The sequence below is a fragment of the Aureococcus anophagefferens genome, assembly GCF_000186865.1.
Source record: "Aureococcus anophagefferens unplaced genomic scaffold AURANscaffold_16, whole genome shotgun sequence".
NCBI classification, from domain to species: domain Eukaryota; class Pelagophyceae; order Pelagomonadales; family Pelagomonadaceae; genus Aureococcus; species Aureococcus anophagefferens.
In genome coordinates this window covers 461,256-487,900 of record NW_008705576.1, presented here as the reverse complement: position 1 = coordinate 487,900, position 26,645 = coordinate 461,256, and the positions used below count along the sequence as shown (strand labels likewise).

At 70.9% G+C, this 26,645-nt stretch overlaps 10 protein-coding genes across 10 annotated transcripts in view; 3 read left to right on the top strand and 7 right to left on the bottom strand.

The window, feature by feature from the left end:
- Nucleotides 1–84, bottom strand: part of RRS3 (hypothetical protein) — a gene marked incomplete at both ends in the record, with an annotated part of 1,535 nt that extends 1,451 nt beyond the window's left edge. The window contains one exon of the mRNA XM_009040642.1: nucleotides 7–84. Coding sequence (XP_009038890.1) covers nucleotides 7–84 — 78 coding nt within the window. The remainder of the gene's footprint in view (nucleotides 1–6) is intronic.
- A 393-nt stretch (nucleotides 85–477) lies between these two features.
- Nucleotides 478–1,362, bottom strand: AURANDRAFT_29349 (hypothetical protein; the record flags this gene model as incomplete). The annotated part of the gene is made up of 1 exon (XM_009040641.1): nucleotides 478–1,362. The coding sequence occupies one exon, from the start codon at nucleotides 1,360–1,362 to the stop codon at nucleotides 478–480; it is 885 nt and encodes a 294-aa protein (XP_009038889.1).
- A 795-nt stretch (nucleotides 1,363–2,157) lies between these two features.
- On the top strand, nucleotides 2,158–3,069 carry AURANDRAFT_29444 (hypothetical protein; the record flags this gene model as incomplete). The annotated part of the gene is made up of 1 exon (XM_009040743.1): nucleotides 2,158–3,069. The coding sequence occupies one exon, from the start codon at nucleotides 2,158–2,160 to the stop codon at nucleotides 3,067–3,069; it is 912 nt and encodes a 303-aa protein (XP_009038991.1).
- Nucleotides 3,070–3,520: 451 nt separating this feature from the next.
- Nucleotides 3,521–6,776, top strand: AURANDRAFT_65682 (hypothetical protein; the record flags this gene model as incomplete). The annotated part of the gene is made up of 2 exons (XM_009040744.1): nucleotides 3,521–5,504; nucleotides 5,635–6,776. The coding sequence occupies 2 exons, from the start codon at nucleotides 3,521–3,523 to the stop codon at nucleotides 6,774–6,776; spliced, it is 3,126 nt and encodes a 1,041-aa protein (XP_009038992.1).
- A 26-nt stretch (nucleotides 6,777–6,802) lies between these two features.
- Nucleotides 6,803–7,240, bottom strand: AURANDRAFT_29456 (hypothetical protein; the record flags this gene model as incomplete). Its single annotated transcript, XM_009040640.1, has 1 exon — nucleotides 6,803–7,240. The coding sequence occupies one exon, from the start codon at nucleotides 7,238–7,240 to the stop codon at nucleotides 6,803–6,805; it is 438 nt and encodes a 145-aa protein (XP_009038888.1).
- Nucleotides 7,241–10,980: 3,740 nt separating this feature from the next.
- On the bottom strand, nucleotides 10,981–12,513 carry AURANDRAFT_69882 (hypothetical protein; the record flags this gene model as incomplete). Its single annotated transcript, XM_009040639.1, has 2 exons — nucleotides 10,981–12,150; nucleotides 12,214–12,513. The coding sequence occupies 2 exons, from the start codon at nucleotides 12,445–12,447 to the stop codon at nucleotides 11,020–11,022; spliced, it is 1,365 nt and encodes a 454-aa protein (XP_009038887.1).
- A 3,308-nt stretch (nucleotides 12,514–15,821) lies between these two features.
- AURANDRAFT_65680 (hypothetical protein) lies at nucleotides 15,822–16,532 on the bottom strand (the record flags this gene model as incomplete). The annotated part of the gene is made up of 1 exon (XM_009040638.1): nucleotides 15,822–16,532. The coding sequence occupies one exon, from the start codon at nucleotides 16,530–16,532 to the stop codon at nucleotides 15,822–15,824; it is 711 nt and encodes a 236-aa protein (XP_009038886.1).
- A 2,090-nt stretch (nucleotides 16,533–18,622) lies between these two features.
- Nucleotides 18,623–19,902, bottom strand: AURANDRAFT_59209 (hypothetical protein; the record flags this gene model as incomplete). The annotated part of the gene is made up of 2 exons (XM_009040637.1): nucleotides 18,623–19,398; nucleotides 19,527–19,902. 2 exons carry the CDS (start codon nucleotides 19,900–19,902, stop codon nucleotides 18,623–18,625), a joined length of 1,152 nt encoding a protein of 383 aa, XP_009038885.1.
- Nucleotides 19,903–24,199: 4,297 nt separating this feature from the next.
- On the top strand, nucleotides 24,200–24,664 carry AURANDRAFT_16288 (hypothetical protein; the record flags this gene model as incomplete). The annotated part of the gene is made up of 1 exon (XM_009040745.1): nucleotides 24,200–24,664. A coding segment is annotated over one exon (465 nt), but the record flags the coding sequence as incomplete, so codon positions are not given.
- Nucleotides 24,665–24,793: 129 nt separating this feature from the next.
- AURANDRAFT_29217 (hypothetical protein) lies at nucleotides 24,794–26,378 on the bottom strand (the record flags this gene model as incomplete). The annotated part of the gene is given in 3 exon segments (XM_009040636.1): nucleotides 24,794–25,245; nucleotides 25,263–25,275; nucleotides 25,470–26,378. 3 exon segments carry the CDS (start codon nucleotides 26,376–26,378, stop codon nucleotides 24,794–24,796), a joined length of 1,374 nt encoding a protein of 457 aa, XP_009038884.1.
- Nucleotides 26,379–26,645: the final 267 nt, after the last annotated feature.

Genomic DNA, 26,645 nt, shown 5'->3' with positions numbered 1-26,645 from the left:
ACGTACCGAGCGCTGCGGCGACAGCTTGCACGCGGCGACGTCCTTCGTCACGTTGTGGAGCGTGGAGTCGGCGAGGGCGGCCATGGTAGACTGGACGAACGGTCGGCGGGAACGAGCTCGATCAGTTTGGTTTCAACGAGCGGCGGCGGAAGTTGTGACCGCCTCAGAGCTGGCCGGGGTAACGCGTGAGCTGGCCGATCTTCCACGGCCGTTTTTGGGCGACGTCAAGACGCCGACCCCGGCCGACCACTACCAGTATGCGCCTCATAGCTCAGCCGCTAGGCCCCACACGCAGCGCTGTGCAAGGAAACTGCAGTCGAGCGGCGGTTTCTCGAGTTCATTTGAATACTCACGCGACACAAGTGGCGACACGAGCGCCGAGATGGCGCCTGGGATGCCGAGCTGCGTGCGTGGTCTTTCTCCAGAGCCAGCGCGAGGAACCGCGTTCGCCCACAAAGCAAACCAAAACTAACCACATTACGCCCAATTCGCCGTCTCGAACGCGTGGTTGATGGGGCCGTACGTGCCGGTGCCGACGCGGAGGTCCGCGGACGCGCGGAGCGCGGCGTCGAGGTACGCCTTCGCCGCCGCGATGGCGTCGAGCGTGTCGAGCCCCGCCGCGAGCCGGGCGGCGATGGCCGACGCGTAGGTGCAGCCCGTGCCGTGCGTGTTCCGCGTGTCCACGCGATTGCACGCGAGCTCGCGCGTGCCCCAGTCCCCGCAGACCACGTCGACGAGCACGGCGGCGCCCGGCGCGCGCGGCGGGCCGACCCAGGCGGCGTCGCCCGCCAGCGCCTCGCCGGCGCCGAGCGGCGCGCCCTTGAGGACCACGCAGCGCGCGCCGCGCGCGGTCCGCAGCCGCGCGGCCGCGTCCCGCGCCGCGGCGAGGGACGCCGGCGGCGCCTCGCCCAGGAGCATGCCCGCCTCGAAGCGGTTCGGCGTCGCGACGGTCGCGACGGGCAGCAGCGCGTCGCGAATCGCCGCGACGGCGTCGGGCTCGACCAAGGCGTCGCCCGACGCCGCGGCCATGACCGGGTCCACGACGACGCCCTTCGCCAGGCCGCCCGCCGCCACGGCCGCGGCGAGGCGCCCGGCGACGGCCTCGATGACGTCGACGGTCGCGAGCATGCCCGTCTTCGCCGCGTCGGGCGCGATGTCGTCGAGCACGGCGTCCATCTGCGCCAGGACGAAGGCCGGCGGCACGCCGAAGACGCCGTGGACGCCGACCGTGTTCTGCGCCGTCAGCGCGGAGACGGCGTTGGCGCTGTAGCAGCCCAGGGCCGCGCAGGCCTTGACGTCCGCCTGCAGGCCCGCGCCGCCGCCGCTGTCCGAGCCCGAGATGAGCAGCACCTTCGGAGGCATAATTGGAGCGGCGACGGAAGCGTCGCTGCTTTGGAGAGGGCGTCGCGTTGCAACGCGCGCGCACGGCGAGCCGTCTACACGCGAGGTGGGAGAAGTGGTTTTTCAGCGTGGCCAATGGTGAACTAGTGTACTCAATGCTCCATCTGTCGAGTGCAGTCTCAAGGGGATCTTCAAGATCCCCTTGGCAGTCTACAATCCATCGTGTTACGTCGCCGCGCCGCCGCCACAGAAGGTCCGGGCGTTTCTGGCACCGGTGGGCTGCCCTCGGCGCGTGGGGCGCGTCGAGCCGGTACTCGAGGGTTGGGGGCCATGGCGGAGATGGCGGCCGCGCGGGAGGAGCTGCCCCTGAACCTCCAGAACGCCGCGGCGCACTCCATCTACGGCCGCCTGGATCCGTCGCCGCACAGCCCGACGTCCGTCGTCGACGGCATGGAGCCCAAGACCTACGAGGTGACCGCGCGCAAGGGCATGCTCGTGCGCGAGGGCGTCGAGCTCACGACCGTCGAGGCGCGGCCGCCGCGTCCGGGGAACGCGCGCGACGCGTTCCCGTCCCGGGACCGCGCCGCGCGCGCCGCCCCGCGGACCCGCCCCGCGGGACCCCCGCGACGACGCCGCATCCGCGCGCAGGTGACGACGCTCGCCGTGGGGACGCGGTGCTCCGGCGCGGAGGAGGCGCTCTCGGCCGCGGGCTCGGAGCGCGTGCGCCTCGTGAAGCCCGTGGCCGGCTGGGCGTCGAAAAAATGCCTGCGCCAGGTCACGTCCGCGGCCTGGGAGGCCGCCGTCGTCGAGACGGGCATGGCGCGCTGGGCCGTCGACAGCTCCGCGTGGCATCCGAAGAAGCAGGACAAGTCCGCGGAGTTCCAGTTCCTCCTGGCGCTCATCGGCGAGGAGAGCGAGCGCAAGGGCGTGACCCAGTACCTGCGCTGGGAGGACCGCGTGCGCGCGCTCATGAGCCGGCTGCTCTCGCGGCGCTGCTCCGCGCTCGCGCTGGGACTGAAGCAGGCGGACGTGACCGTCGCGCGGACCAAGGGCCGCAAGCCCTACCTCTCCCAGCGGTCCCGGTCCCTGAGCTCGCTGGATGTCGCCGAGGCGAAGCCGAATTTCAACTTCAACGTGTCCCACGAGGGCCAGTACGTCGTCATCGCGTCCGAGCCGTTCTGCGTCTGCGGCGTCGACGTCGCCGCGCCGGACCAGTTCCGCCGCTCCGGCGCGCCGGAGCAGGACGTCGAGAAGTTCTTCGGGACCATGCGCGACATCCTGTCGAAGAAGGAGTGGGCCTACGTGCGCCGGACGCCGGAGCCCGCGGCGATGGCCGAGCGGTTCCGCTACTTCTGGTCCTGCAAGGAGGCCTTCACGAAGGCGCGCGGCGACGGCCTCGCCTTCGGCCTCGGCCGCGCGGAGTTCGACATCCACCTGCGGCCGGGGCCGAAGCTCGCCTTCGACGCGACCGTCGCCGTCGACGGCAAGCGGCTCGACAACTGGCGCTTCGCGGGCGAGGAGCTCGACAACGGCCACATCGTCACCGTCGCCCGGGGCCCGCCGGAGGACATCATCGACGCCCAGGGCGAGTTCAAGGCCACCATCGGCCACCAGCGCGTCGACAAGGCGCACCTGGACGCGCCGAAGCCCGAGTTCGTGGTCCTCACGGTGCGCGACCTCGTGCCCCCGGACCGCCTCACGGACTACCTCGCGACGCTCAAGAAGTAGCGCCGCGCCCCCCCTGCTTCTCTCTTCCGGGGCCCCCTGCCCGCGGCCCCGTCGCCGCCGCCGGCCCCGAGCGCGGCGCCCGTCCGCGAAAAAACACGCCCGCCGCTCACCACCGCCGCGCGAGCTCGGCGCGCCACTCGCGCGCCCCGCGCGAGGCCGTAACATATCCCGCCGGCGGGATATGTTAAAGGCCGCTTCAACTTGGACTTCAACCTCAAACCTCCGCGTTAAAAGACGCCACGGGATTCATCATGATCGGCGCTGCAACTTGCCGATGGTGCAGGAGGTTTGCAGGGCACAATCTTCCTCCTCTCTGTGGTAAATTATGATCACCCGGCTCTAGCCGACCGCATCGCTCGTCCCGCGCCGCCTTGAGCTGGAGCCCGCACTCAAGTCGCCGCTCATCGAGGGCAGCGGGGGCCGCTACCGTCGCCTGGCGCGCCGCCCCGCCATGGGTCGGCTCCGCGACTGCTGCACGGCCTGGCTGGCCCTGCCGGCGGCCTGGGTGGCGCTGGCGGCGCTGCTGGTCATGGGGTCGACGCTGGGCGTCGCCCAGCTCTGCTTCGGGCTCCTCATGCTCGTCGCGTCGCCGCTGCTGCGGCGCGGGTTCCTCGCCGTCGTCCGCCACATCTATCCCACGCGGTTCGGGCGCGCGCACGTGTGGTTCATGCTCTTCGTGCGGCGCTACTACCTCGGCGGGCGGCGCCACGCGGCGCCGATCCGCGTCGAGCTGCGGGCGTCGCAGGCGCGGAGCCCGCGCTGGAAAGCGCCGCCGGCCGACGAGGCGCCCCGGAGCTGCGTCCACGTCGTCGCGGGCTTGCTCGACAACTACGCGTACGTCGTCGTGGAGCTGCGGCCGTCGGGGCCCCTGCGCTGCGTCGTCGTCGACCCCGGCGACGCGGGCGCCGTGCTGGGTGCGCTGACGGAGCTCCGGGAGCAGCACTACGCGTCGAACTACGACGGGTCGCCGCGGTCCGAGCCGGGCGGCCCGCCGCCGGTCGTGCTCACGGGTTTGTTGGTCACGCACCACCACTGGGACCACCAGGCGGGCGTGCGCGACGTGCTCCGGGCCGAGCGGGAGACGACGCGGGACGCGCGGGCGCTCCTGGAGGCCGACGCGACGCCGCGGAACCCGGAGATTTTATGGGCCGCGCCGGGCACGATCGCCGTCGTCGGCGGCGAGCACGAGTTCGTCGACCGCTGCAGCCACTTCGCCAAGCCGGGCCAGCGGTTCCGCGTGGGGCGGGCGCTAGATATCGAGGTCATCCCGTCGCCCTGCCACACGAAGGGCCACGTCATGTTCGGGTTATTGGGCGAGGACCGGCGCACCGTCGAGGGCCTCTTCACGGGCGACACGCTCTTCTGCGGCGGCTGCGGCGCGCCCTTCGAGGGCGACGCCCGGGACGTCGCGGCGAACTTCCGGCGCATCTGGCACCGCTGCGGCGGCAAGTGCCTCCTGTTCCCGGGCCACGAGTACTCGGAGCAGCTCCTGCTCGAGTACTTTGGGGGGTCGCAGCCGACGCCGTGGAACCCGCGGCAGTACGCGACGCTGACCGGCGCGCTGCAGCGCGCGAGGGACTGCCGCGCCCACGACCGGCCGAGCGTGCCCGTGCTCCTCGGCAACGAGGTGCTCTACAACACGCACTTCGGGAGCCTGCACGCGGCCGCGAACGTCGTCCAGGACGCGTGGCGCGTCTTCTCGCGCGCCGTCAACGCGCGCGCGGCGTCCGACGACGCGCTGGCGACGATCCGCCGGCGCACGTCGGCGCTCAAACAGAAGGCCGAGGCCCTGTCGCCGCCGGAGCCGCCGGAGCGGAGCTCGCTGCTGCGGTTTTTGGACGCGAACGTCGCGGGCGTCGAGGACCCGCCCGCGGCGGCCGAGGAGGCGCCGCCGAAGCCGTCGCTCGCCGACGACGTCGCCGCGTCCCTCGCGCCGTCGTCCGTCGCCGCGTCGCTCGCCGGCTTCGTCACGGGCCGCGCGTCGCCGACGGCGGGCCCGTCGGCCGAGGACCGGTCGGCGCTCGAGGCGCCGAGCGGCGCGCCGCCGGCCCCCGAGGACCCGGCGGCCTACGAGTGGCCCGAGGTGCCCGGCGCGGGCTGGGCGCGGTACCGGCCGCCGTCTTCGGGCGCGCCGCCGGCCGCGGACTCGTCGGAGGAGAAGGCGCCGTCCATGGCGCCGCTGGGCCGGCCCGCGTCGCTGCCGCCCGCGCAGCGCACGGTCGAGCTCGTGCCCCAGGGCGGCGGCTTTGCGCGGCAGCACTCGCGCGCGCGGGGCTCGCAGCGGCCCGAGAAGAAGAAGCCGCCCGCGCCGGGGTCCGAGGCCGTCGTGCGCCACCGCGTCGTCATGAGGCGCGGCTGGTCCCTGTGCCGAATTCAACCGCTGGTTTGGGTGGTCCTGACCAAACTTCAGAATTCTCTCGCTCGGTCAAATCGACGTCGATTCGGCTGATTTTTGGACGAATCGATCGCTCTCGTCGAGTTCTCGAAGCACGGCCGAAGAGGTTGCGTCGAAACGGTCGCGTACGCTCACATTGAAGTCGAGTTGCAGATTTGAATTCGGCACAGGCTGGTCCGCGGGCATGCGCGTCGCGATCCGCGTCTCCGGCGTCGACCTCGAGTGCGAGATCCCGGACGGCGTCGACGCGCACGGCGAGTTCTACGTCCGCGTGAACCGGGACCGCCTGCCGCCGCTCTATAGCTACGCGCCCGCGGACTTCGACCTGCCGGCGACGACGGTCTGGCGCCGGGATCTGGAGCGGCTCCACTCGCTCTGCGAGGCGCCGGACGCCGCGGCGCTCCCGCGCGCGCGCGCGCTCTGCCGCAAGCTGCTCAACGCGCCGCTCCGCGACACGAAGGACCACGAGGACCGTCACCCGTTGACGTTCAGCCAGCGCCGGGGCCGCGAGTCGCCCGCGCCCGACGACGGCGCGGCGCGGCCGCTGCCCGGCCTGCCGCCGACGCGCCGCGGCGCGTCGGGCCTGCCGCCGGCGCACTACCGGGGCGCCAAGGACGAGCTCAACGCCGGCAAGAGCGCGGCCATGCTCGACGAGGCGCCCTGGGACGACGACGGCGTCGACGCGACGCGGACGGCGCCGTGGGCGCCGCCGGCGGCCGACGCGGACGGCGGCGAGCCGCCGCGCGACCGCCCGACGCCCGACGCCTACGCCCACCTCCTGGCCAGGGAGGCCGCGGCGCCCGACGCCGACGCGTCGCCGCGCGACGGCGACGCGAAGCGCGTCGACTGGCGCGACGAGCTCCGCGACGCGCGGCCCGTCTTCGAGGCGCTGAAAGCTTTGAGCGCGCTCGCGGACGAGTCCGAGGTCAAGGCGGCGGAGCGGACCATCTACCAGGTGCCCGGCGGCGACGACGGCGACGAGGCCAAGGTCGTCCACGACCACGAATTGCGCCGCGCGCTGACGACGCTCGGGCCCCGGCCCCTCACGCACGCGATGGTCGACGAGCTCCTCGCCGTCGCCGAGCTCGGGGGCTGCTGCCTCGACCGGGGCTTCCTGTTGCGGCCGCGCCAGCGGCGCCACCCGCGCGACGCGCCCGTGGCCCTCGACTGCCTCAAGCTCGCGAACGTGCTCGCCGTCGAGGGCCCGGCGCCGGCGCCGCCGCGGCGCGCCCTCGTGCCCTGCGGCCTCTGCCGCCGGGCCTGCAAGTGCCCGCGGCGCGCCGCGCCCGAGCAGATCAACGTCGACGTCTAAGTCGGTTTCTCATGAACGAGGCGTGTTTAAGTGAGCTCCGCGTCGACGACGTGGTGCGAGCTCGCGAGCGCCTTGTTGACGAACTCCCAGCGCTGGAGCGTGTGCTTCGCGACGCCGAGCTCGTAGACGTAGGGCAGCAGCAGCACGATGGGCTTGCCGCTGGACAGGATGACGAAGCGGAGCGCGTAGCCCCGCTTGCAGGGCACGTCGACGGGCGGCGACAGCATGATCTGCTCCACCGTATCGAAGTTGAAGCCCGTGTCGACCTCGACCCTGTTCTCGACGGCGCCGTCGCGGAAGACGAGCCCGCAGTTCTTGACCGTGAGCTTGATCGTCCGCTGGCCGAGGCCCTCGGCGCGCGCGACCTCGGCGTCGACCCGCGCGTCGACCCAGGCCTTGACGGCCGTCTCGACCTCGTACTCCTCCTCGCCGTCGGTCTTGTCCGAGGTCAAAATCTCGGCCATGGGTGCTGCGGTTTGCGCGGCGCGGTCTCTCGAGCTGGTGCGAGCTGCGGCGAGCTGCGGCGGGCTGCTGCGAGCCGCTGCGAGCTGATGCGAGCTGCTGCGGCTCCGCGCGCGCTGGAAAGCGTGGCGCGTTGCACGGCGCCGACGCAGCGCTGCTAGACGAGTCTGGAGAGCACGGAAAAGGCCTTGAGTTGCAGCCGCGCAGCGCTGCGCGGCGCGTCGAGTGCGGGCGATGAGAGGTTGCTTGTGGCAGGAGTGTGGCAGTTTTTGATCAGTTCAGAGGCCTTCCGAGTCGACGCGTCGCGCGATCTCGCACGAACGCGTCGCAAACAATGCTCTCGAAACGGCGGCTCGGCCTGAGCGACGAGACACCGGGCCTCCCGATCAGGGACGACGACCTGCGCCAAATGCGCATGTCGAACAAGGTGTTTTACTGGATGATCTTCTTCCTGGTGGTCATGTGGGCGGTCATCATCGTTATCGACCACGGCGCGTACTACGTAAACACCAACGAGCTCGGCGCCGACGCCGCGCTCCGCGGTTCGAGGCGCTCGGGCGCGCGGCTCCGGGGGTCGCGGCTCTCCGGCGATGGCGCGCTCGAAGGTTTCGGGTTCTCCGGCGAGAAAAACGCGTGAGGTCCGATCCGCGTGGGAACGCTCGCGCGGACGCCGGGAGCGGGACCGGCGAGTCTGCCGCCGCGTGAGATCCGGCCCGCGCGAGGACGCCCGACGCCGGGAGCGCCTCTCGGGGGTCCCGAGGACTCCGTAAGAGCCCAATTTTTAGAAGCGGCACCCACAGCGACGCGCGCGAACATGCTCGCGCCCGAGGAGGATCAGAGGGGATATTTAGTGGAAATATGCCGCACTCGCGTTCTCGAGATCGACGGCTCGGCGAGGCGACGGGTTCGGGAATGCCTCCGCCGAGCAGACGATGCGAGAGCGAGTCGAGGGTGTGGGGTTCATCGGGGAGTCGTCGCGTCACATGAGCGCGCAGGCGTCGCCCGCGCCCGGGGCCTGCACGGGCTTCTCGGCGCGGCGGGCCTCCTCTCGCGCGAACGCGTTGCCGTGGGCGGGCTTCGGGTCGAGGATGCGGTTCGAGAGCAGCGGCGACTCGTAAGCGGACTTCGTAAAGTCCGCCGCCGCGTCGTCCCGCGCGGTCATGTTGAGGACGTGGATCTTGGCCTCCTTGGAGTTGATGCGTCTGATTCGCTCCCTGGCCGACCCGTTCGTGAGGCGGCGCTGAAGGGAGCCCTGGGAGGGCGAGCCCTGCGGGTTGTGCACCTGGGCCATGACCGGCGAGAGCGGCGAGCTCATAAAGGAGGCGTGCGCGCGTCGGTTCTGGCCGCAGCTGCGCGATCCGGTTGGCCCACTTGCAAACCGGCGACAACTTTGGTTGCACCTGAGAACGTGCCCGGCGCCGAGCGCCGCACGCCTCGCCGCCTGGCGTCGAAAGGGCTCAACCTCGACTAAACCTACGGCTCAGACGAGGCGTCGGAGGTCTCCGTCTGGCTAGGGAGAGGATCGAGCTCGTCTGCGGCAGTCCCTTCCTCGCGGGCGGCGACACCAGCGCGTACTCCAAGTGCAAACTCCACAGCGGCTAGTGGTCCCGCGAGGTAACTCGCCTCATGCGAGAGAGGGCGACACAGGGCGACAATCTTAGTGGGCGCGGAGGTAGCCGTCGAGGTCGTCGACGAGGAGGCCGTTCTCGCGGGCCGCGCGGTCCCTCGCGGGCCCCGGGCCGTGGAGCGCGTCGGCGACGATCGCGAGGGCCGCGGCGAGCACCGCCGCAAGCTTCGGATAGGACCCCACCACGTCCACCACCAGCGTCGCCGCGACGAGCGCGGCGACGAGCGCGACGCGGCGCGGCGGCGCTAACGAGTCGAGGAGCAGCGCCTCGCGCTCGGCCGCGGCGGCCTCCGCGGACTCGGCGGCGGCGAGGATCGCGCCGGCCTCCGCGACGTGGCCCACGTAGGCGTGGAGGCCCCGGAGCGGCAGCGGGCCCGGCGCCGCGCCGACGAGCAGCGACGCGTTGAGGTCTTTGGCCGCGTGGGACACGAGGCGGAGCGCGCGCGTCTTCTTGTCGCCGGCGACGCCGTCGAAGGCGAGGTCCGCGATGCGGCGGAGCGCGCGCGCCTCGGCGAGGGCGGCCCTGGCCAGGCCCGCGTCGACGGCCGCGCCGCGCCGCGCCCAGAGCCAGAGCACGAGCGCCAACGCCTCGGTCTCGTTCGCGCGGTAGCGCGCCGTCGGCGCGACGCACCAGAAGGCGAGCGCCGCGAGGCAGAAGCGGCCGCCCGCGCCGGCCTCGAGGCGATCGGCGAGGGGCGCGGACGCGTCGTCGACGGCCTTGAGGAGGCCTTGCACAGCGGCACCAAGTTCGCGCGCCGCCGGCGCGCCGTGCTTGACCATGAACCAGGCGAGGAAGGCCTCGACCTGCTCCCACCAGAGCTTGCACTTCATGGACGCGCGGAGCCACCAGGGCTCGCCGGCGACGACGGCGTCCATCCAGGCCTCGGCCCAGTAGTCCCCAGGGTCGACCTGCTCTTGGGTCACGGCCATGTGCGATCAAGCCCCCCTTGATGCGATCTGCGCCGAGAGACGGGCGTCGATAGGAGGGGGGAGCCGCTGGGCGTCGTGAGGCGCGCGTTTCTCGCGCGCGACACCCGTGCGGATATGCGGGCTCAAAGGTTTTGCCACGGCCAATGTTTGGCGACTTTTGACGCCTCTTTGCCTCTTTGAGACGCCTTTTGAGGTCTTTTGCCCGCAAGGAGACTTCAAGGTGTACTTCAATGCTCTCTCACCAAGGTCGCTCTGATTCTTATGTTCGCACGGCACGCAGCGCTGTCGCGCTGTCGCGCGTGGAGTCGCGCGAGCGGCCGCGCCAGGACGACGTCGCCCCCGAGGTCTCCCCGGATAAACTTCATGGTTACCGCGGCCCTCGAGCCTACAGCTTCGCGAAGCCGAGGGCCATGCCCTCCTTGGCCTGCGCGGAGACGGGCGACGCGCCGTAGTAGACGTCCATGAGCGCGCCGCAGGCGGCGCCGGGCGCCGTCGCCTGGACGTCCGGCGCGCCGAGGCCGATGCCGAGGTCGCCGCCGCCGCACGCGAAGTAGAGCTTCGTGTCGGGCTTGACGCCGTCCTTCAGCACCCCGGTCAGGCTCGCCTCGAAGCTCGCCAGCGTCGCCGCGTCGAGCTTCTTCGCGAGGCTGTCCTTCAACGCGCCCGCGATCGTCGCGCCGTCGACGGAGCGGTGGAAGTTGAGGAGCAGGGTGACGGGAACCTTCGCCACCGCGGCGTAGAACGACGCGTCCTTGGCGAGGGCCTTGCCGTCGACGTCGGCGTAGGCCTTGAGCGCGCCGGCCACGGAGGCCTCGTCGACGTACAATCCCACCGCGTAGACCTTGGCCACGCCGTACTTGTAGCGCGTGCCGCCGCCTACCGAGCACGTCGGTAACAAATATTCAAAGTTTTCCATTCCGAAATCTCTCGAAAACCGCCACAGCCGCAGGACGCTGGCCGCCGCCCGTGAGGAGCTGCTTGGCGCCGCCGCTGACGATCCACTGCGCGTACTCGCGGCCATCGATGGCAGTTTTCTCCGAGCACTCCTGCGCGTCGGCCAGGGCGGCCAAGGCAAGGAGGAAGGCGACGATCATGCTTTGGTGGTAGTGCTTGAGCATCGGTGCGCTCTCGATCAAGAGCTTGAGAGGAGCCTGAGCATGCTTCACGATGCCTCAAAGTTGCCGTGCGACCAAAGCGCCCTTTAGACTCCCCTGCCCCCCGCCCCTAGAGGCCGAGGACGTCCTTGTGGAGCATGGACTCCTTGTTGATGAGGTGGCACGTCATCTCGACGAGGTTGAGCATCTTGGAGATGTCGCCGGCCCAGTCCTGGAGGACCTCGTCCGGGGGCTTGGGCTTGTGGAACTGGGCGATGCCCGCCGGGCGGTCGATCTTGCAGTAGAGGCCGTTGGACGACACCATGTGGGACACGTGGCGCTCGGCCTCGTCCTCGGAGAGGCCGAGGAGGTTCGCGAGGCGCGCGACGGAGATCTGGCGGTAGTACTTGGCGACGACGCGGACGTTGTGCTGGACGACGCGCGTGTGGAGGGTCTTCTTCCAGCGCAGGTGGACGTCGTCGCCCGCCGTCTTCAGGCACGGGTGGTCCTCGACGGCGGCCTGGTGGTCCGGCATCGGGTAGGCGATGATCTCGTCCGTCGTGAAGAGCGCGAGCAGCGCCTTGGACGTCGGCAGCGCGTCGAGCTTCGGCGCGGCGGCGGCGTCGGCGAGCACGCGGTGCATCATGTCGGACACGCCCGGCGCGTGGTCGCTCAGCGCGAGGAAGATGGCCGTCGACGACAGCGCGTCGCGCCACGCGGCCTCGTCGTCGAGCACGCACTTCGTGGAGAAGATGGCGAAGAAGTCCTGGGCGAGCTCGAAGGGCTCGTCCTCGAGGACGTGGTACTCGACCATGAGCTTGTAGAAGCGGACCTTGAGGTCCTGCAAATCGTCCTCGAGGAGCGTCTTCCGCTGGACCTTCTTGGACAGGATGTAGGCGCGCACGCGGTCGCCCTTGGCCAGCATGAGGCGCACCTGGTCGAGGATGTAGTCCACCTTCTCCCGCTTCGACAGGGACCCGTACGTCTCGACGTTCACGCCCTGGAGGATGTCGGCCGCCTCGCCGACGGCGCCCGCGGCCTCCTTCAGCGCGCTTAGCATGCGCGTCAGCTTCGCCCGCTCGCCCTCGCAGTACATCTTGCCGTCCGTGATCTCGCAGAGCGCCTTGAGCAGCGCCTCGCGGTCCGCGAGGTCCGTCATCTCCGCGGGCTCGGCCTCGAGCACGGCCAGGCCCTCGGCGACGATGCCGCCGATGGCCGCCTTGGACTGGGACCGCCGCTTCGCGAGGAGCGTGCAGTGCGCCTGCGGGGGGTCTTCGAGTCGGCGCGCGCGCGCGCGCGCGGCGGGACGGGCGCGGGTCCGCGCGATGTGCGTCGCCCAGGCCCGCTTCGCGCGGCACATCTGGAGGATCGTCGCCGCGACGAGCTTCGTCGCGATGCTGTCGTTCGACAGGCGGCACTTCTTCTCCACGTTGAGGAGCGCCTCGATGACCGCGGGGTCCTCGAGGTTGCCCGTCGCGTCGAGCGCCGCCTGCGCCTCGGCGATGCGCTCCTTCGCCCAGGGCATCTGGTCCACCTTCTCCTTGTCGCGGATCGACATGGTGCGAAGCGCGCGACGGGCCCCGGTCGGTGGCGCGTTCGCGAGCGCTTCAGCCGCCGGACACACCCTCCACTGCGCGCGCGCAGCTCGACCGCGATTCCCTGGCGGCCGGGCAAAGTTGACGGCTGTGGCAATGGGCGGCTGGCTGAGCTGAAGCGGATGGAGCGCATCCCGCTCGACGCCGCGCTGGACGATCATCCCATGGCTGACTTCCTCAGCGAGGAGGACTCGAAGGAGATCAAGGCGGCGAGACGGCGAACGAACCCGTTCGACAGCGAGGAGGACTCGGAGATCGGCGAGGTGGCGGATGATAATGTGTGTGGTGATCTCGAGGAAGGTGAGGCCGAATACCTCGAGATGCAGCACGAGAAGATGATGGAAGATTTGAAGGAGATGGACGCGGCCTTTGCTGCGTCCTTCAGCGACGACGGTGAGTCCATCTCCTCCTCCGAGGTGGACGCGCTGCTGCAGCAGAAGAAGAAGAAGAAGAAGAAGAAGAAGAAGAAGAAGAAGAAGCCCGCGGAGCCGGTCCGGGAAGTCACCTACACGATGAGCGCCGAGCTCCTCGCGGACTGCCGGCGCCTGGAGGCGATGCAGAACGCGGACCGCGGGTCGCTCGCGGCCCTCGAGCTCGCGCAGGCGAACCTTGAGCGCATACTCCGCGAGATCGCCGCGTTCCGGCGGACCTACCCGGGGCTGGAGGAGGACTTCGCATCGCATTTGCTTCGCCAGGTCGAAGCGCACGTCTTCGAGAGCATGGCGCTGTACGCGTGCACGCTCGAGTCCCGGGGCGCGTACCGGGAGGCGCTCGGCTACGTGGCCAAGGCCGAGCTCTTCTCCGAGCGGCGCGGCGACGCGTGGGCGGTCAAGGTCGCGCAGGTCGTCATGGACGTTACCAAGGCCGCGTTCCGGAACCTCGGGGAGATGGAGGCGTACGCCGCCGCGGCGATGAGACAGGCGACCATGTACGGCAAGCTCGGCCTGGGCAACGAGTTCATGGTGCAGGCCTACTGCGAGGCGACGACGGCGCAGATCGATTTACGAGATTTCCGCGGCGCGATCGCGTCCTCGACGGCCGCGCTCCGCGTCGCGGAGACGGCGCAGGGCGAGAGCTACGCGCGCTGCAAGCTCGGGCTGGCCTACCTGACGTCCAACCAGGCGGGTCTCGGGCTCCCCCACCTCGAGGCCGCGGAGAAGCTCAAGGTCCACGGGCCCGGCGAGTTCTTCGAGCCCGACGAGTTTTTGCGGTTCCGACGCGCCGTGGCGACGAACCTCCAGCTCTGCCGCCGCGTGCTCGTGCACGAGGCGGAGGTCGCCGAGGACGCCGTCGACCTCGCGGCGATCGGCGCCGAGAGAACGGGCGGCGGACCCGACCTCTCGAGCGAGGGCATTCGTCGCGCGGTGGAAGAGTACTCGCGGTGGCACGAGCGGCACCACGGCCCGCTCGCGATGTAGAACTTAGAGGTCCACGGCGGTCCTCCGCGCGAGGTGGGTCAGGGGAACGTCGTCGGAGTCGTCGCTGTCCGCGCCCGAGGACGCCGTCGCCTCGTTGGACCGCGGCGTCTCCGGGAGCGGCGCCTCCGGCGGCGCCTGTCGCCGCTTCGGCGCCCGCTTCGCGCGCTTCCGCGGCCGCGGCGCCTCCGCCGGCGGCGCCGGCGGCGCGCTCGCGGCCTCGCGGCGCGCCGCGCGGTTCATGGCGTCGCCGCGCGCGCGCGCCTCGAGCGCGTCGAGGCTGTTTGCGTTCACGCGGTCGTCCATGGCCTCGAGCTCGCGGTCCTTCCACCGCGCGTAGGCCGCGTACCCGTCCAGGCTAAAGATCGTGACCACGCCCGGGTCGCCGGCGTTCAGGACGGCGAGGTCCGCCGCGCTCGCGGCGTCGAGGCGCGCGTGCAGGTCCGCGGCGTTTCGCTCAGCGGACAGCTTCCGCCGGTCGACGCCGTCGCGCGGACCGCCGCCGCCGCGGCCCTTTCTCGCGTTGGGGGGCGCCGCGCTCGCGGCGGTGTCGGGCGCGGGGGCGGCCCGCGGCCGCGCGCCGCCGCCGCCGCGCCGCGCGGCCTTGGCCTGCGCCTGCGCCTCCCGCGCCATCATGGCCTGGAGCTTCCGCCGCTCGCGGTCGCTGAGCCCGTCGTCGGCCATGGCGGCTTTTCTAAGCGCGTCGAGCTGCGGTCCGCGGAGCGCGGAAGGCGCGATCTCGCGGTCGCCCGCGGCCGCAGCGCGAGACGGAGTGCTGGCAAAATTGGTGAGGAGAGCGCTCGACGATCTCGACGCGAGAGAGCTCGAGCGCTCGCCGCCGCGCTCGCCGCCGCTGTCGGCCGCGCATCGGAACTCGGACGGTGATCCAAACGCCTCTCAAGCAACGCGTGCGCGCCGCAGGAAAATTACGGCGGCGCGTCGAGGGAGACCACCGCGAGGTCCGCGAAGGGGCGGCACGCGTCGATGAGCTCCGCGTTGGGGACGTCGTTCGCGTCCGTGCGCTTCTCGGCGCCCTCGAGCGCCGTCGCCGCGCCCCACGCCGCCGTCTTCTCGTCGGTCCACGTCTCGAGGTGGCGCCGCACGAGGCGCGCGCGCTGCGCGGCGACGCCGTTCTCGGGAGCCACGAACCACGTCTCGTCGAAGGCGCCGAAGACGGGCCGCCAGCGCGACGCCTCGGCGGCGACAGCTGGGTCGTCCGAGCCCTCCAGCCCGCCCAGCAGCAGGTAGTTGCCCTCGCAGAGCACGAGCGCGTGCCTCGGCTCGAGCTCGGCGCCGCCTGGCCACGGGGTCGCTGAGCTCGCGCGAGTACGTGGGCCACGTCGCCGCGTTCGTCGCGCGCGCCGCCGAAACGTCCCGACTGAAGCGCTCGGCGTCGAAGGTCCAGGGCGCGCCGCGCCGGGGCAGGTAGGCCGCCGCGTCGGGCGGGTCGAGCGCCCGCAGCTCGGCCTTGGAGAAGTGGTAGCCGTCCATGGGCAGCACGACGGCCGCGACGCCCCGCGCCTCGCAGCGCTGCGCGACGGCCGCGGCGACCGTGGACTTGCCCGCGCCGGGACCGCCGGCGATGCCGACCCAGACCGGGGTCGACGCGTTTTCGACGAGGGCGGCGCAGCGCTCGGCGAGCGCGTCGTAGGTGTCGTACATGGCCGCATCGCAGGGTGTCGCGCGTAGGGCTGCGGCGCGGTGTCGCGGGATCGGCGGCGGCGCGAAGGCAGCGGCGGACGCCGCCCAGAGCAGCGCGACTGTGATGGAGGCCATCTTTTTGCCACAAAGGTTCAACAAAATTCGTTTTAAACTTCAACGAAAGGCGGGAATCGCGGAGGAGGGACTTGAGGAGGGCTCGAGACGCGCGCGAGCGCCGCGCTGCGGCCGGCCGGGGGAAGGCGGAGGATTCGCCGGAGTGCTCAGCGCTGGATCCGGAGGAAGATCTGGAAGAGCACGAAGAGCACGACGGCGGTGAGGCCGCCGGCGAGGGAGAGCTGGCGGTCGTCGTAGTCGTCGCAGAGAAAGGCCTGCAGCTTCCGGAGCGTGCAGTCCTCGCCGGCCTTGGCTTCCGCGCGCTCGCACGCGGCCTTCTTCTGGGCGACCTCGGGCTCGGACGCGAGCGCGCGCGCGTCGTCGGCCGCGTGGACCGCGGCGGCGTAGTCCTCGTCGCTCGTCGTGACGCGGCTCGCCGGCGCGGGCCCCGGCGCCGCCGCGGCCGGCGCCGGCGCCGGCGCGGGCCCCGGCGCCGGCGGCAGGTTCTGGTACATGCCGTAGCCCATCTGCTGCTGGAACATCAAGAGCGGCAAGCTCCGCACGAAGTGCTGGCTCGCGAGGTTGTGGAGCGCGTCGAGCGTGTCCTCGGCGGCGAGCTGGCACTCAAGCATGCGGTTGCGGTTGCGCTGCGCGCGCAAGACCCGGGCCTGCTCGAGCCCCACGTAGCCGAGGTCGAACGTCGCGGGCTGGCCCAGGCACTGGTGCGCGCCGCCGAGGAGCGCGTGCGCCGGGTCGATCGGGAAGCAGAGGCAGGGGGAGGTCTGGAGGCCCGAGGCGTCCGGCGCCGGCTCCCGGCCGTCGCTCTGCCCGTGCCCCCCGGGCCAGATGCACCAAGGCTCGAGCGCTTGGGCGGCCATCACGGACGAAGTGGCCTCGAAAGATTTAGAGCTGCAACGTTGAGTTCAACCTACAAGTGGAGCACTCCGTCGGAGCATGAGCTCCGTCAACGCGAGGGCATAGCTGCGGATCGGACGACCATCCGACAATCAAGACGCAGCTGGACGGCGCTTCTCGCCGCCTGGCTTCCACCGGATAGCGAGACACCGCGGTACCATGGCGCGGTTCGTCGTCGCCGCTGCCGTGCTCGCGTCGAGCGCGGCGTTCCAGCCCGCGCGGCCGCGCTTGGCGCCGCCCATGCAGCGGCGCTCCGTGACCAATCGGCAGCGGTCGCTCTGCCGGCTGCGCGCCGGCGCCGCGGCGCCGGCCGCGGGCTCGGTCGTGTTCCGCGCGGCCGTCGGCGCCGTCGGCCAACTCGTCGTCACGACGGCCGTGGGCGCGCTCACGGTCAAAAAAGGCGTCGTCACGCCGGACCAGATCACGGCGCTCGCGCGCGTCATCTACAACCTCTTCCTGCCGTGCTTCCTCTTCTGCTCCGTCGTCAAGACCGTGACGACCTACGGCCTGGAACCGACGCTCTTGCTCATGCCCGTCTTCGCCGCGGCGCAGATCGTCGTCGCGCACGTCGCGTCGCGGCTCGTCGCGTCCGTCGCCGTCGACCCGACGGACGAGGACGGCGCGAAGCAGCTCCTCCTGTCCGGCACGTTCAACAACCCGGGCGTGCTGCCGCTGCTCTTCTTCGACGCGCTGTTCAGGAACCACGCGGACCCGGCGCTCTACCCGCGCCTCGTCGCGTCGACGTCGTTCTACCTCATGGGGTTCACGCCCTTGTACTGGTCCCTCGGCAACCGCATCCTCGACGGCGGCGACGCGGCCGGCGGGAAGCGGTCGCTCGCCGAGGCCGTCGCGCGCGTCGCGCGGCCGCCGCCGGTGCTCGCGTCGCTCGTGGCCCTGGGCGTCGCGGCGACGCCCCTCGCGACCTTGCTCGTCGGCGACGGCGCGCCGCTGGCGACGGTGTTCCGCGCGCTCGAGCGCTTCGCGGGCGCGTACCTGCCGTCCGCGTCGCTCGTCCTCGCGGGCTCGCTGATCTCCGGCGGGCCCGCGGCGGAGGACGCCGACGCGGGCTTCCCGCGGCGCGTCGCGCTCATCTGCCTCCTGAAATACGCCGTCATCCCGGCGCTCGGCTTCGCGTCGCTCGCGGGCCTCGAGGCCGTCGGCCTCTTCCCGTCGGCGAAGGCGCGGCCGCTGCTCTGGTTCTTCCTCTTGACGCAGTTCGCCATGCCGCCGGCGCAGAACACGGTCGTCATGTACCAGCTCCGCGACGCGCCGCGGCTCGCGGCGAAGCAGGCGAAGGCGCTCCTCGTCATCTACGCCGCCGCCGCCGTGCCCCTGTCCTTCCTGTTCCAGCTCTACCTCACGTACTGCGGGTTGTAATCCATCGGCCGTGGTCGTAGCATGCTCGGGCGTGTGCCGCCGGCTCGTAGCCCGCGCGGTCGCGTTCGACCGGCTCCGTACGACGCGCCGACGTTCTTAGCGCGCGCGCGCGCCTAGACGACGCCCGCGTTCTGCGCCACCGCGAAGGCCGTGAACAGGACGCCCACGATGATGAGCGAGTTGTTCCCTCGCGCCTCCTTCGCCGCCGCGGCGTCGGCCTGCCGCTTGTCCCACGCCTCTTGGCCGTTCTCGGCGACGAACTTCTCCTCGAACGTCGCGTAGCCCTCGTCGCGGAGCTGCTCGTTCATCTTGAGGATGCTGTAGCCGTCGGGGTCGAAGAGGAACTGGTTGTAGCGGTCCTCGGCCTCCTTCCGGCTGCAGTCCTCCTTGCGCATGGTCTCGCTGACGATGGCCTCGTAGTTCTCCCCGTCCGTGAACTTGGCGATGGCGCCGCTCATCTCCGGCGACAGGAAGTGCGTCCGCGTGAGCGCCGCGGCGCGGCGACCGCTGGGACGCTGGAAGGCCGCCGCGGTGGCGAACGCGCACGCGAGCGTCGCGAGAATCTTGCAACCCATGCCTGCAAGGGTGCAACCAAATTCAGAGCAGTGCACCTTGCCGGACGTTTCCGTGTGCGTGAATCGCTGCCCGAAAAAAAAACCCAAGTCCCCTCGACGCGTTACTTATCCTGCTTGAGCAGCGCGAGCTCGAGGAGCTTGTTGAGGCGCGGGATCATGGTCCGCGCGTCGTCCATCAAGCCCGCGGCGACGATGGCCGTGTCGAGGAGCTGGTGCGCCGCGTGGAGCGCCGTCGCGTCGTCGGAGGACCGCTTCGCGGCGTCGTGGAGCGCGAGGACGACGGGGTGCTTCGGGTTGACCTCGAGCTTCTGCTTCGGCAGCGGCGGGAGCGCCTCGCCCGTCGACTGCTGAGCGACGAGGGCCATCATGCGCCGCATGGCGCCGGACTCCGCGTCCGCGAGGACCGCCGGCGACGACGACAGGCGGTCCGTGGGCACGACGGACTCGAGGCGGTCGTCCAACGTGCGCACCATCCACCGCGCGAGGAACGCGGACTCCGCGTCGTCGAGTGTGCGAGACGCCGGCGCGTTTTCGTCGCCGCCGCTCTCCTCCGTCTTCTCCTCGGCCGCGCCGCCGGCGGCGAAGGTCGCGCGCTCCGCGGCGACGATGGGCCGGCCGTTGTGGGTCCCCAGGTTCGACATGACGAAGTCGTCGATCGCGTTGTAGACGAACAAGCACTCGCGCTTCGAGTCCTTGAAGGCCTCGTAGTACGGCGACGCCAGCGCGAGCTCCCGCGTCGGCGCGTGCAGGTAGTAGATCTTGTCGTCGTCGTCCTTGGCGTCGCCGGGCAGGCGGCCGACGTACTCGTCCAAGCTCGTGAGCTCCGCCGACGACGACGTGTCGAAGTAGAGGAGCTTGGCGAGATCCGCGCGGCGGCCTGGGCAGGACAAGAGAGATTCAACGTCGCTTCAACGTGAGTGTTCCGCGCGCGCGCGTTCCGGAAAAAGCGCCCACGCGTCGAGACCGCTCCGAGAGATGATCGCTCGTCCAAAAATCAGCCGAAACGAGTGGAAAACGGCCGAGAAAGGAGCCTTTGAAGTTGAGAATTTCGCTCTCTTGTCCTGCCCTGGCGGCGGCCGTGGTCGTGGCACGCGCCCTCCTTGAGGAACGTCGCGTACTCCGCGTAGAACTCGAGGTACTTGGCCCGGTCCTGCTTCGCCTTATCGAGTAAGAACCGCAGGAACTTGCGCACGACGACGTCCTGGAGCTTGTCGAGCAGCCGCCGGTCCTGCGACTTCTCGCGCGAGATCGACAGCGGGAGATCCTCGGAATCGACGACGCCCTTGACGAAGCGCATCCAGTCCGGCGCGACGGCCTCGCAGGGGTCCTCGATGAGCACCTTGCGCGAGTAGAGCGCGACCGCGGGCTCGAGGCGCGCCATGCCGCCCTTTTCCGCGTGGAACGACGGCACGTAGAGGACGCACTTCACGTCCAGGGGCGCCTCGGCGCGGAAGTGGTGGTGGAAGAAGGGCGTGTCCCAGGCGCCCTTGAAGGTGTGGCGGTAGAACTCGGCGTACTGGTCCTCCGTGACCTCGCGCGGGTCCGCCGCCCAGACCGCGCCGACGCCGTTCGCGGTCTCGCCGGCGACCTTGATGGGGAAGGCGACGAAATTGCTGTACTTCTGGACGACCTCCTTGAGGCGGTGGAGTCCAGGTACTCCGCGGCGTCGTCCTTGAGCTGGATCGTGATCTTCGAGCCGCGCGTCGTCTTCGACCCGCCGTCGCCCAAGCCGTAGGTCTCCGCGCCGTCCTCGGAGCGCCAGTAGGCCGGCCCGGCGCCCGGGTCCGCGGACCGCGACTCCACGGTGACGGCGTCGCCGACCATGAAGGCGCTGTAGAAGCCGACGCCGAACTGGCCGATGATCGACGACGCGTCGTCGCCCTTCTTCGACGCCTCCGCCGCGAACTTCTTCGAGCCGCTGAGGGCGATGGTGCCGAGGTTCGTGCCGAGCTCCGACGCCGTCATGCCGATGCCGCTGTCCTCGATGGTCAGCGTCTTGCGCTCCTTGTCGACGGTCACGGCGATGTGGAGCTCGTCGTCGCCGTCGGCCGTCGGCTCGTTGCTCACGCGGCGCAGGCGGCACTTCTCGAGGGCGTCGGACGCGTTGGACAGCAGCTCGCGCAGGAAGACCTCGCGCTCCGTGTACAGGGCGTTGCTGACGATGTTGAGCAGACTCCGCGTCTCGGCCTGGAACGTGTGCTCCTCTGTGGACGGCGGCGGCGGCGCGTCGGGTTTGGGAGTTTCTGCCGCCGGCGCTTCTGCTTCGCTGGTCGAGAACGCGCGCGCAGCGTAGAGAGACGGTCGACGCGCGAGCCGCGGCGCGGCGCGCACCGCTCGCAATGCCACGCGGAGCGCCATGCGTCGCCGATTCGCCTCAACTACGGGTCGTTGAGGTTCTTGGCTCGGTTACATACACAGTCACTGTTCTCTTTGCTCGGGCGCGAGGGCAATTATGCTTAGTAGCCGTCGCGTTCGAGCGCGGTGTGCTGGTTGTAAAGGTGCCCGCTAAGCTGGCGGGCGGTATCGAAGCGCTTCCCGCAGACGCGGCACTGGTTCCGAGTCGGACGCAGCACGGCCGCGAGGCAGTGCGGGCACGAGAAGCACTGCGTCCCCTTTTGCGTGAGATCGACCGGGCATATCTCGTAGCCGCAGGCCCAGCAGCGGACGTCGACGTCGGACGTCGGATCGAAGCGGACGTAGTACGGCGGCGGCACCTGGAACTGCTGGACGCTGCCCGCGAAATCGCGGGGTACGAAGATGGCGGTCTCGAGCGCCGCGATCTCCGCGACGGGGCCGAGCGTGGGCACGCCGTCGGCCGCGGCCGCGGCGCGGAGCGCCGCCGCGAGGCGGCAGCGATCCGCGATGGAGAACGCCGCGACGTCGTCGGTGCCGTACTTGTCGCGGAGCTGGCTCGACAAAACAGCGCACCGGCCGCTCGGCGTCGCCTTGTACTGCGCCTGGCTCGCGCGGATCTCGTCGCGGTGCGTCGCGCAGTTCGGACGCAGCACGGCCGCGAGGCAGTGCGGGCACGAGAAGCACTGCGTCCCCTTTTGCGTGAGATCGACCGGGCATATCTCGTAGCCGCAGGCCCAGCAGCGGACGTCGACGTCGGACGTCGGATCGAAGCGGACGTAGTACGGCGGCGGCACCTGGAACTGCTGGACGCTGCCCGCGAAATCGCGGGGTACGAAGATGGCGGTCTCGAGCGCCGCGATCTCCGCGACGGGGCCGAGCGTGGGCACGCCGTCGGCCGCGGCCGCGGCGCGGAGCGCCGCCGCGAGGCGGCAGCGATCCGCGATGGAGAACGCCGCGACGTCGTCGGTGCCGTACTTGTCGCGGAGCTGGCTCGACAAAACAGCGCACCGGCCGCTCGGCGTCGCCTTGTACTGCGCCTGGCTCGCGCGGATCTCGTCGCGGTGCGTCGCGCAGTACTGCGCCTGGTACGCGCGGATCTCGTCGCGGTGCGTCGCGTAGTGCAGCGCCTTGCGCGCGCGGATCTCGTCGCGGTGCGTCGCGCGGTACAGCGCCTCGCGCTTGCGGCGCTCCAGGAGCTGGTACCGGACGTATTCCGCCCGGATGTCCTTGCGCGCGTTCTCCGACTCCTCGTCCTCGAGCGCCGCGAGCACATCCGGGTCGTCGTCGTCGAGCTCGACGAGCTCCGCCGCGAGGGCGCGCACGCGCGCCACCTCGCCGTCGACCTCGTCGGGTGTGACCGACCACGATAGGATCAGCCCGTAGCGCCAGTCGCGAATCCCTAAGACGGTGTGAAAAACGCGCAGCGCGCAGCGCTTGCCGTTGATCAACACGAAGCCGATGTTCCTGTGGCCCGCCAGGAGCGGGCCGAGCAGGTAGGCCGTGCCCGCGGGGACCGTGAGCTTGAAGGCGGCATAGACTTTGGAGGAAAGCGGGTCGAGGTTGCCGTCCACGGCCATCACGGTGAAGACGATCGTCGCCGTGGCCGTCGCGAAGACGAGGCGCATCTGGCAGTTCAGCCAGTCCCACATGTGGGCGTCGAGGTGCGTGCCCAGGGCGACGTAGCCCTGCTGCGTCGGGCCGTTGACGTGCATGCGGACGTGCTTGTTGGGCCCCGCGGGGAACACGAACTCGGTGAAGGCCTTGACGCCGGCGACGCCGTGCGGCGCGAGCCACTCGAGCCTGTCCCAGATCGACTGGTTCTGGGCGTCCTCGCTGTCGTGGATCGACAGGGAGCGCCGGTTGGTGCCCTCGCGCCAGGCCGTGCGGCCCATGCGCGCCGCGAGGATGACGGCCGCGACGGAGCTCGTGGCGACGTTGACGGACTCGCCCATGTCGCCGATGATGCAGCCGAGCACGGCGGCCATGAGCACGCCCTGCAGGCCGCCGGCGAAGTTCGCCGCCCCGTCGCAGGCCTCGCCGGGCGAGTCCTCGTTGAGCGCGGCGGTCACCGGCACCGTCTGCGACTCGTCGGCCTCGCAGGCGGCGAGCCGCGCCGCTTCGTCGTCGTCGACGTCGAGCCCGACGCCCACCTTCTCCGGGATCGGAGGGTCGAGCCAGCGGCCCCAGCGGCGCGGCGGCCGCGGCGGCGGCGGCGGCGGCGGCGGCGGCGGCGGCGTCGGCGGCGGCGGCGTCGGCGGCGGCGGGTCCGGCGGCGGCGTCGGCGGCTCCGTCGGTGGCGTCGGCGTCGGCATCAGGCCGCTCGACTCGGGCGACGCGACGTCGTGCTGCAGTCGGACCAGTAGGACCTGTGATTGCAAGGAGATCAGGTGGTGAACATCGTCGGACACTCTCGGGGCGCCCGCGACCCCGCCGCGCGGCGCGCGCGGCAGATTATGCGACGGGTGTGTGCGCGCGCGATGGTGGACGCCGCGGCGCACGGTGGAGCAAAGCGGCGGCGCGCGCGAGGATCTGCAGGTCCGGACGGCTTTCAGCGAGGGCCTCGTCGGCACGGAGGCGACGCAGACAAGCTCGGTCCCGCGGGAGCCCAGCGGCTTCGAGGGCAGCCCCGAGGGCGCCCATCGCACCGCGCTGCCGCCGCCAGCCGAGGCCGCGCACCACGACGAAGGGCGCCATGACAACGCGCTGGCCGAGATGAGCTGCGCGATGCGCGTCGACGATTGGCCGAGAGCCCCATCATCGTGATGTCTGCAAGGGCAAACAATGTGTAAATCGAACGAGGGATCTCGCCTCCGAGATCCCTCAAGGCCATCAACACATTCGACCATCACCGCTTGGAGAGTCGGGCTTCCCGTGCGCCGTGCGCGTGCGGTGCTCCGCGTCCGCCCAGCCAATCGCTTCGCGCGCGCGCGAGATCTCGACCGGCGGACGGCGCGCCAACGCCGATTCGATCGTCCTTGACCTCACTATCTGTCCTTGCCCTCTACCTTGTCGTTCTGGCTCGCATTATGGGCGCGACAATGCGTGCCTGTCTCTATGCTATTGTGCTTACCGCTACGTCGGCGCTAAACGTGCCTCGAAGCCGCAGCCATGCACCACGGTTGAAAACACGCCGGTGTGGACCGCCTGGGCCTGCGACAGCGCCACAGGCGCCAACCAAGGCGCCGCAGCGGCAAAGCGCTGCATCCGCATTCCCACATGCGCCCACCAAGGCACGGCACAGTGCTGCAAGCGCATCCGCAGTCGCAGTCGCGCTCACCCTCGCCACGACATCCCCCGCGGCCGCCGCGACCTCGGCCGCGCCGCTGCCGAGCGCGCTGGCGGCGTATGCGCACTACGCCGGCCTTATCGGCGTCGTCGGCGCTCTCGTCACGGAGCGCATCACGCTCAACGAGGACATGAGCGACGACGAGTTCGACCGCCTCGCGAACGCGGACATCGCCTACGGCGTCGCCGGCGTGCTCGTGCTCGTCTCGGGGTACGAACGTGTCACGCAGTACGGCAAGGGCTGGGACTTTTACGCGCACGAGCCCATCTTCTGGTGCAAGATGGTGCTCTTCGCGATCATGGGCTCGGCCTCCTACTTCCCGACCATCAAGATCGTGCAGCACGCGATCGCGAAGAAGGAGGCGACGGATCGGGGCGAGTCCATCCCGCCGCCGTCGCCGGCGCTCGTCAAGCGGATGACGTCCATCGTCAACGCGGAATTGCTGGCCATCGCGTCAATCCCGCTCGCGGCGACGCTCATGGCGCGCGGCGTCGCCTACGCGGACTGGCTGCCCTGGCAGGCGGGCGCGGCGCCCGTCGCGCTCGCGCTCGGCGGCTTCGGCTACAAGTACGCCAAGGAGGCCCTCGACTGGCAGGAGGCGTAAGCTGGGCCGGCCGCTTCCCCGGGCGCGTTACGCTTCGCGCAGCGCGAGCAGCGCCGCGCCGAAGGCCGCGTCCGTGTTCTCCGCGCCGACCACGGGCACGCCGAGCATGGCCTCGCGGAGCGCGCGCCACTGCGGGTTCTTCGCGCCGCCGCCCGCGGTCTGCACGCTCCGGAGCGGCGTCGCGCCGCGGTCCGCGAGCGCCGCGTAGCCGAGGCGCTCGACGTCGGCGATGCCCACGAGGAGGTCGTGGAGCACGGCCTCGCGGTCGTCGCCGCCGGGCAGCTTCGGCTCCTTCGCGGCGTCGTTGAACGGGAAGCGCTCGCCGGTTTTGGAGAGCGGGTAGATGCCCGCGTCGTTGGTGCGCGCCGCGTCGAGCGTCAGGGAGAGCGCCGCGAGCTCGTCGTCGCCGAAGGCAAAGTCGCGGAGGACTTTGCAGCCCGCGTTCGACGCGCCGCCGACGAGCCACGCGTCGTCGAGGCCTGTGCCGAAATCAAACAGTGAGCTGGGTTCTCCCGACCAAACTTCGGAACTCTCTCGCTCGGTCGATTCGACGTCGATTCGGCTGATTTCTGGACGAATCGATCGCTCTCGTCGAGTTCTCGAAGCACGGTGAAAAAGCTCGCATCACGACCGTCGCATAGGCGCACATTGAAGTCGGGTTGAAGATTCGAGTTCCGCGCGGGTCGAGGCGGTGGCTGTAGACGCCCGTCGCCGCGTCGTCGATTTTCACGTCGCTCACGAGCTTGAGCGCCGTCGTCGAGCCGAGGGACGTGACCGCGCGGCCGGGCTCGACGCGGACGACGCCCGCCGCGGCGTCGCAGGAGCACGCGAGGAACGCGGCGATGGAATCCGTCGTGCCGCCGACGACGGCCGCGCCCTCGGGCAGGCGCCAGTGCGCCGCCGCCGCCTCGGAGACCGCGCGCCGCTCGTCGGCGACGCCGGGGCGCAGGACGCCGAGGCGCTCGAGGGCGGCCGGCGCCGCGCCGACCGCGGGCATCGCGCCCTCGAGGAGCCAGGCGGGCCATCGCAGCTCCACGACGTCGAAGCCCATCTTCAAAGCGTTGTGCCAGTCGCTGCGCAGCGCCGGCGGCGCGGCGAGTTGTTCGCCGTCGACGCCCGCGCAGAGCGCCGCCGCCACGTAGTCCGCCTGGTGCGCCGCGACGTCCTGTGCCCCCAGCGGCGCGTCGGCGGCCCAGGCCAGGAGCTTCGCGAGGGCCGACGTCGCGCCGCGGCACGTGTGGCCCGGCGGCGCGTGCGCGTCGATGGCGCCGAGCGCCGCGGCGCCGGCGTCGCCGCCGACGGCGTCGGAGTACATCATCGGCGGCCGCCGCACCGCGCCCGTCGCGCCGTCCACGAGCAGCGTCGACGCGGACGTGCCGGAGACGGCGACGCGCCCGACGCGCGCCACGGCGGCGTCGTCGCATTTCGCGATGGTCTCGCGCAGGGCGCGCAGCCAGACGGCGGGCTCGCGGCCCTCGTCGTCGGTCCAGCGCGTCGCCCCCTCGCTGAGGATCGACACGCCCCGAGCGCCGCGCTCGACGACGCAGACGCGCACGCCGGACGTGCCGAGGTCGACGCCGAGGCCCACGAGGGCGTCCGTCGTCGTCGCCATGAGAGCGAGCGCGATGATAATGCGCATGAATGGCACTAGTTACGAGCCGCAATGACGATGCTAGTTTCGACCCGCAATGACGATGCCCATGCGGAGCTTTTGAGGCTGCACGGTGCCGTGGTGAAGGTCGTCGTTCACCGGAGCTGAAGTGAAGGCATCGCGAAACTGCACCCCGGGCAGCCAATCGTCAACAACTGTGGGCGCGGAAACGCGGGCGGCAACAATGGACGACGACGGGGAGGAGACGCCGTCGGCCCGGCCGTCGCG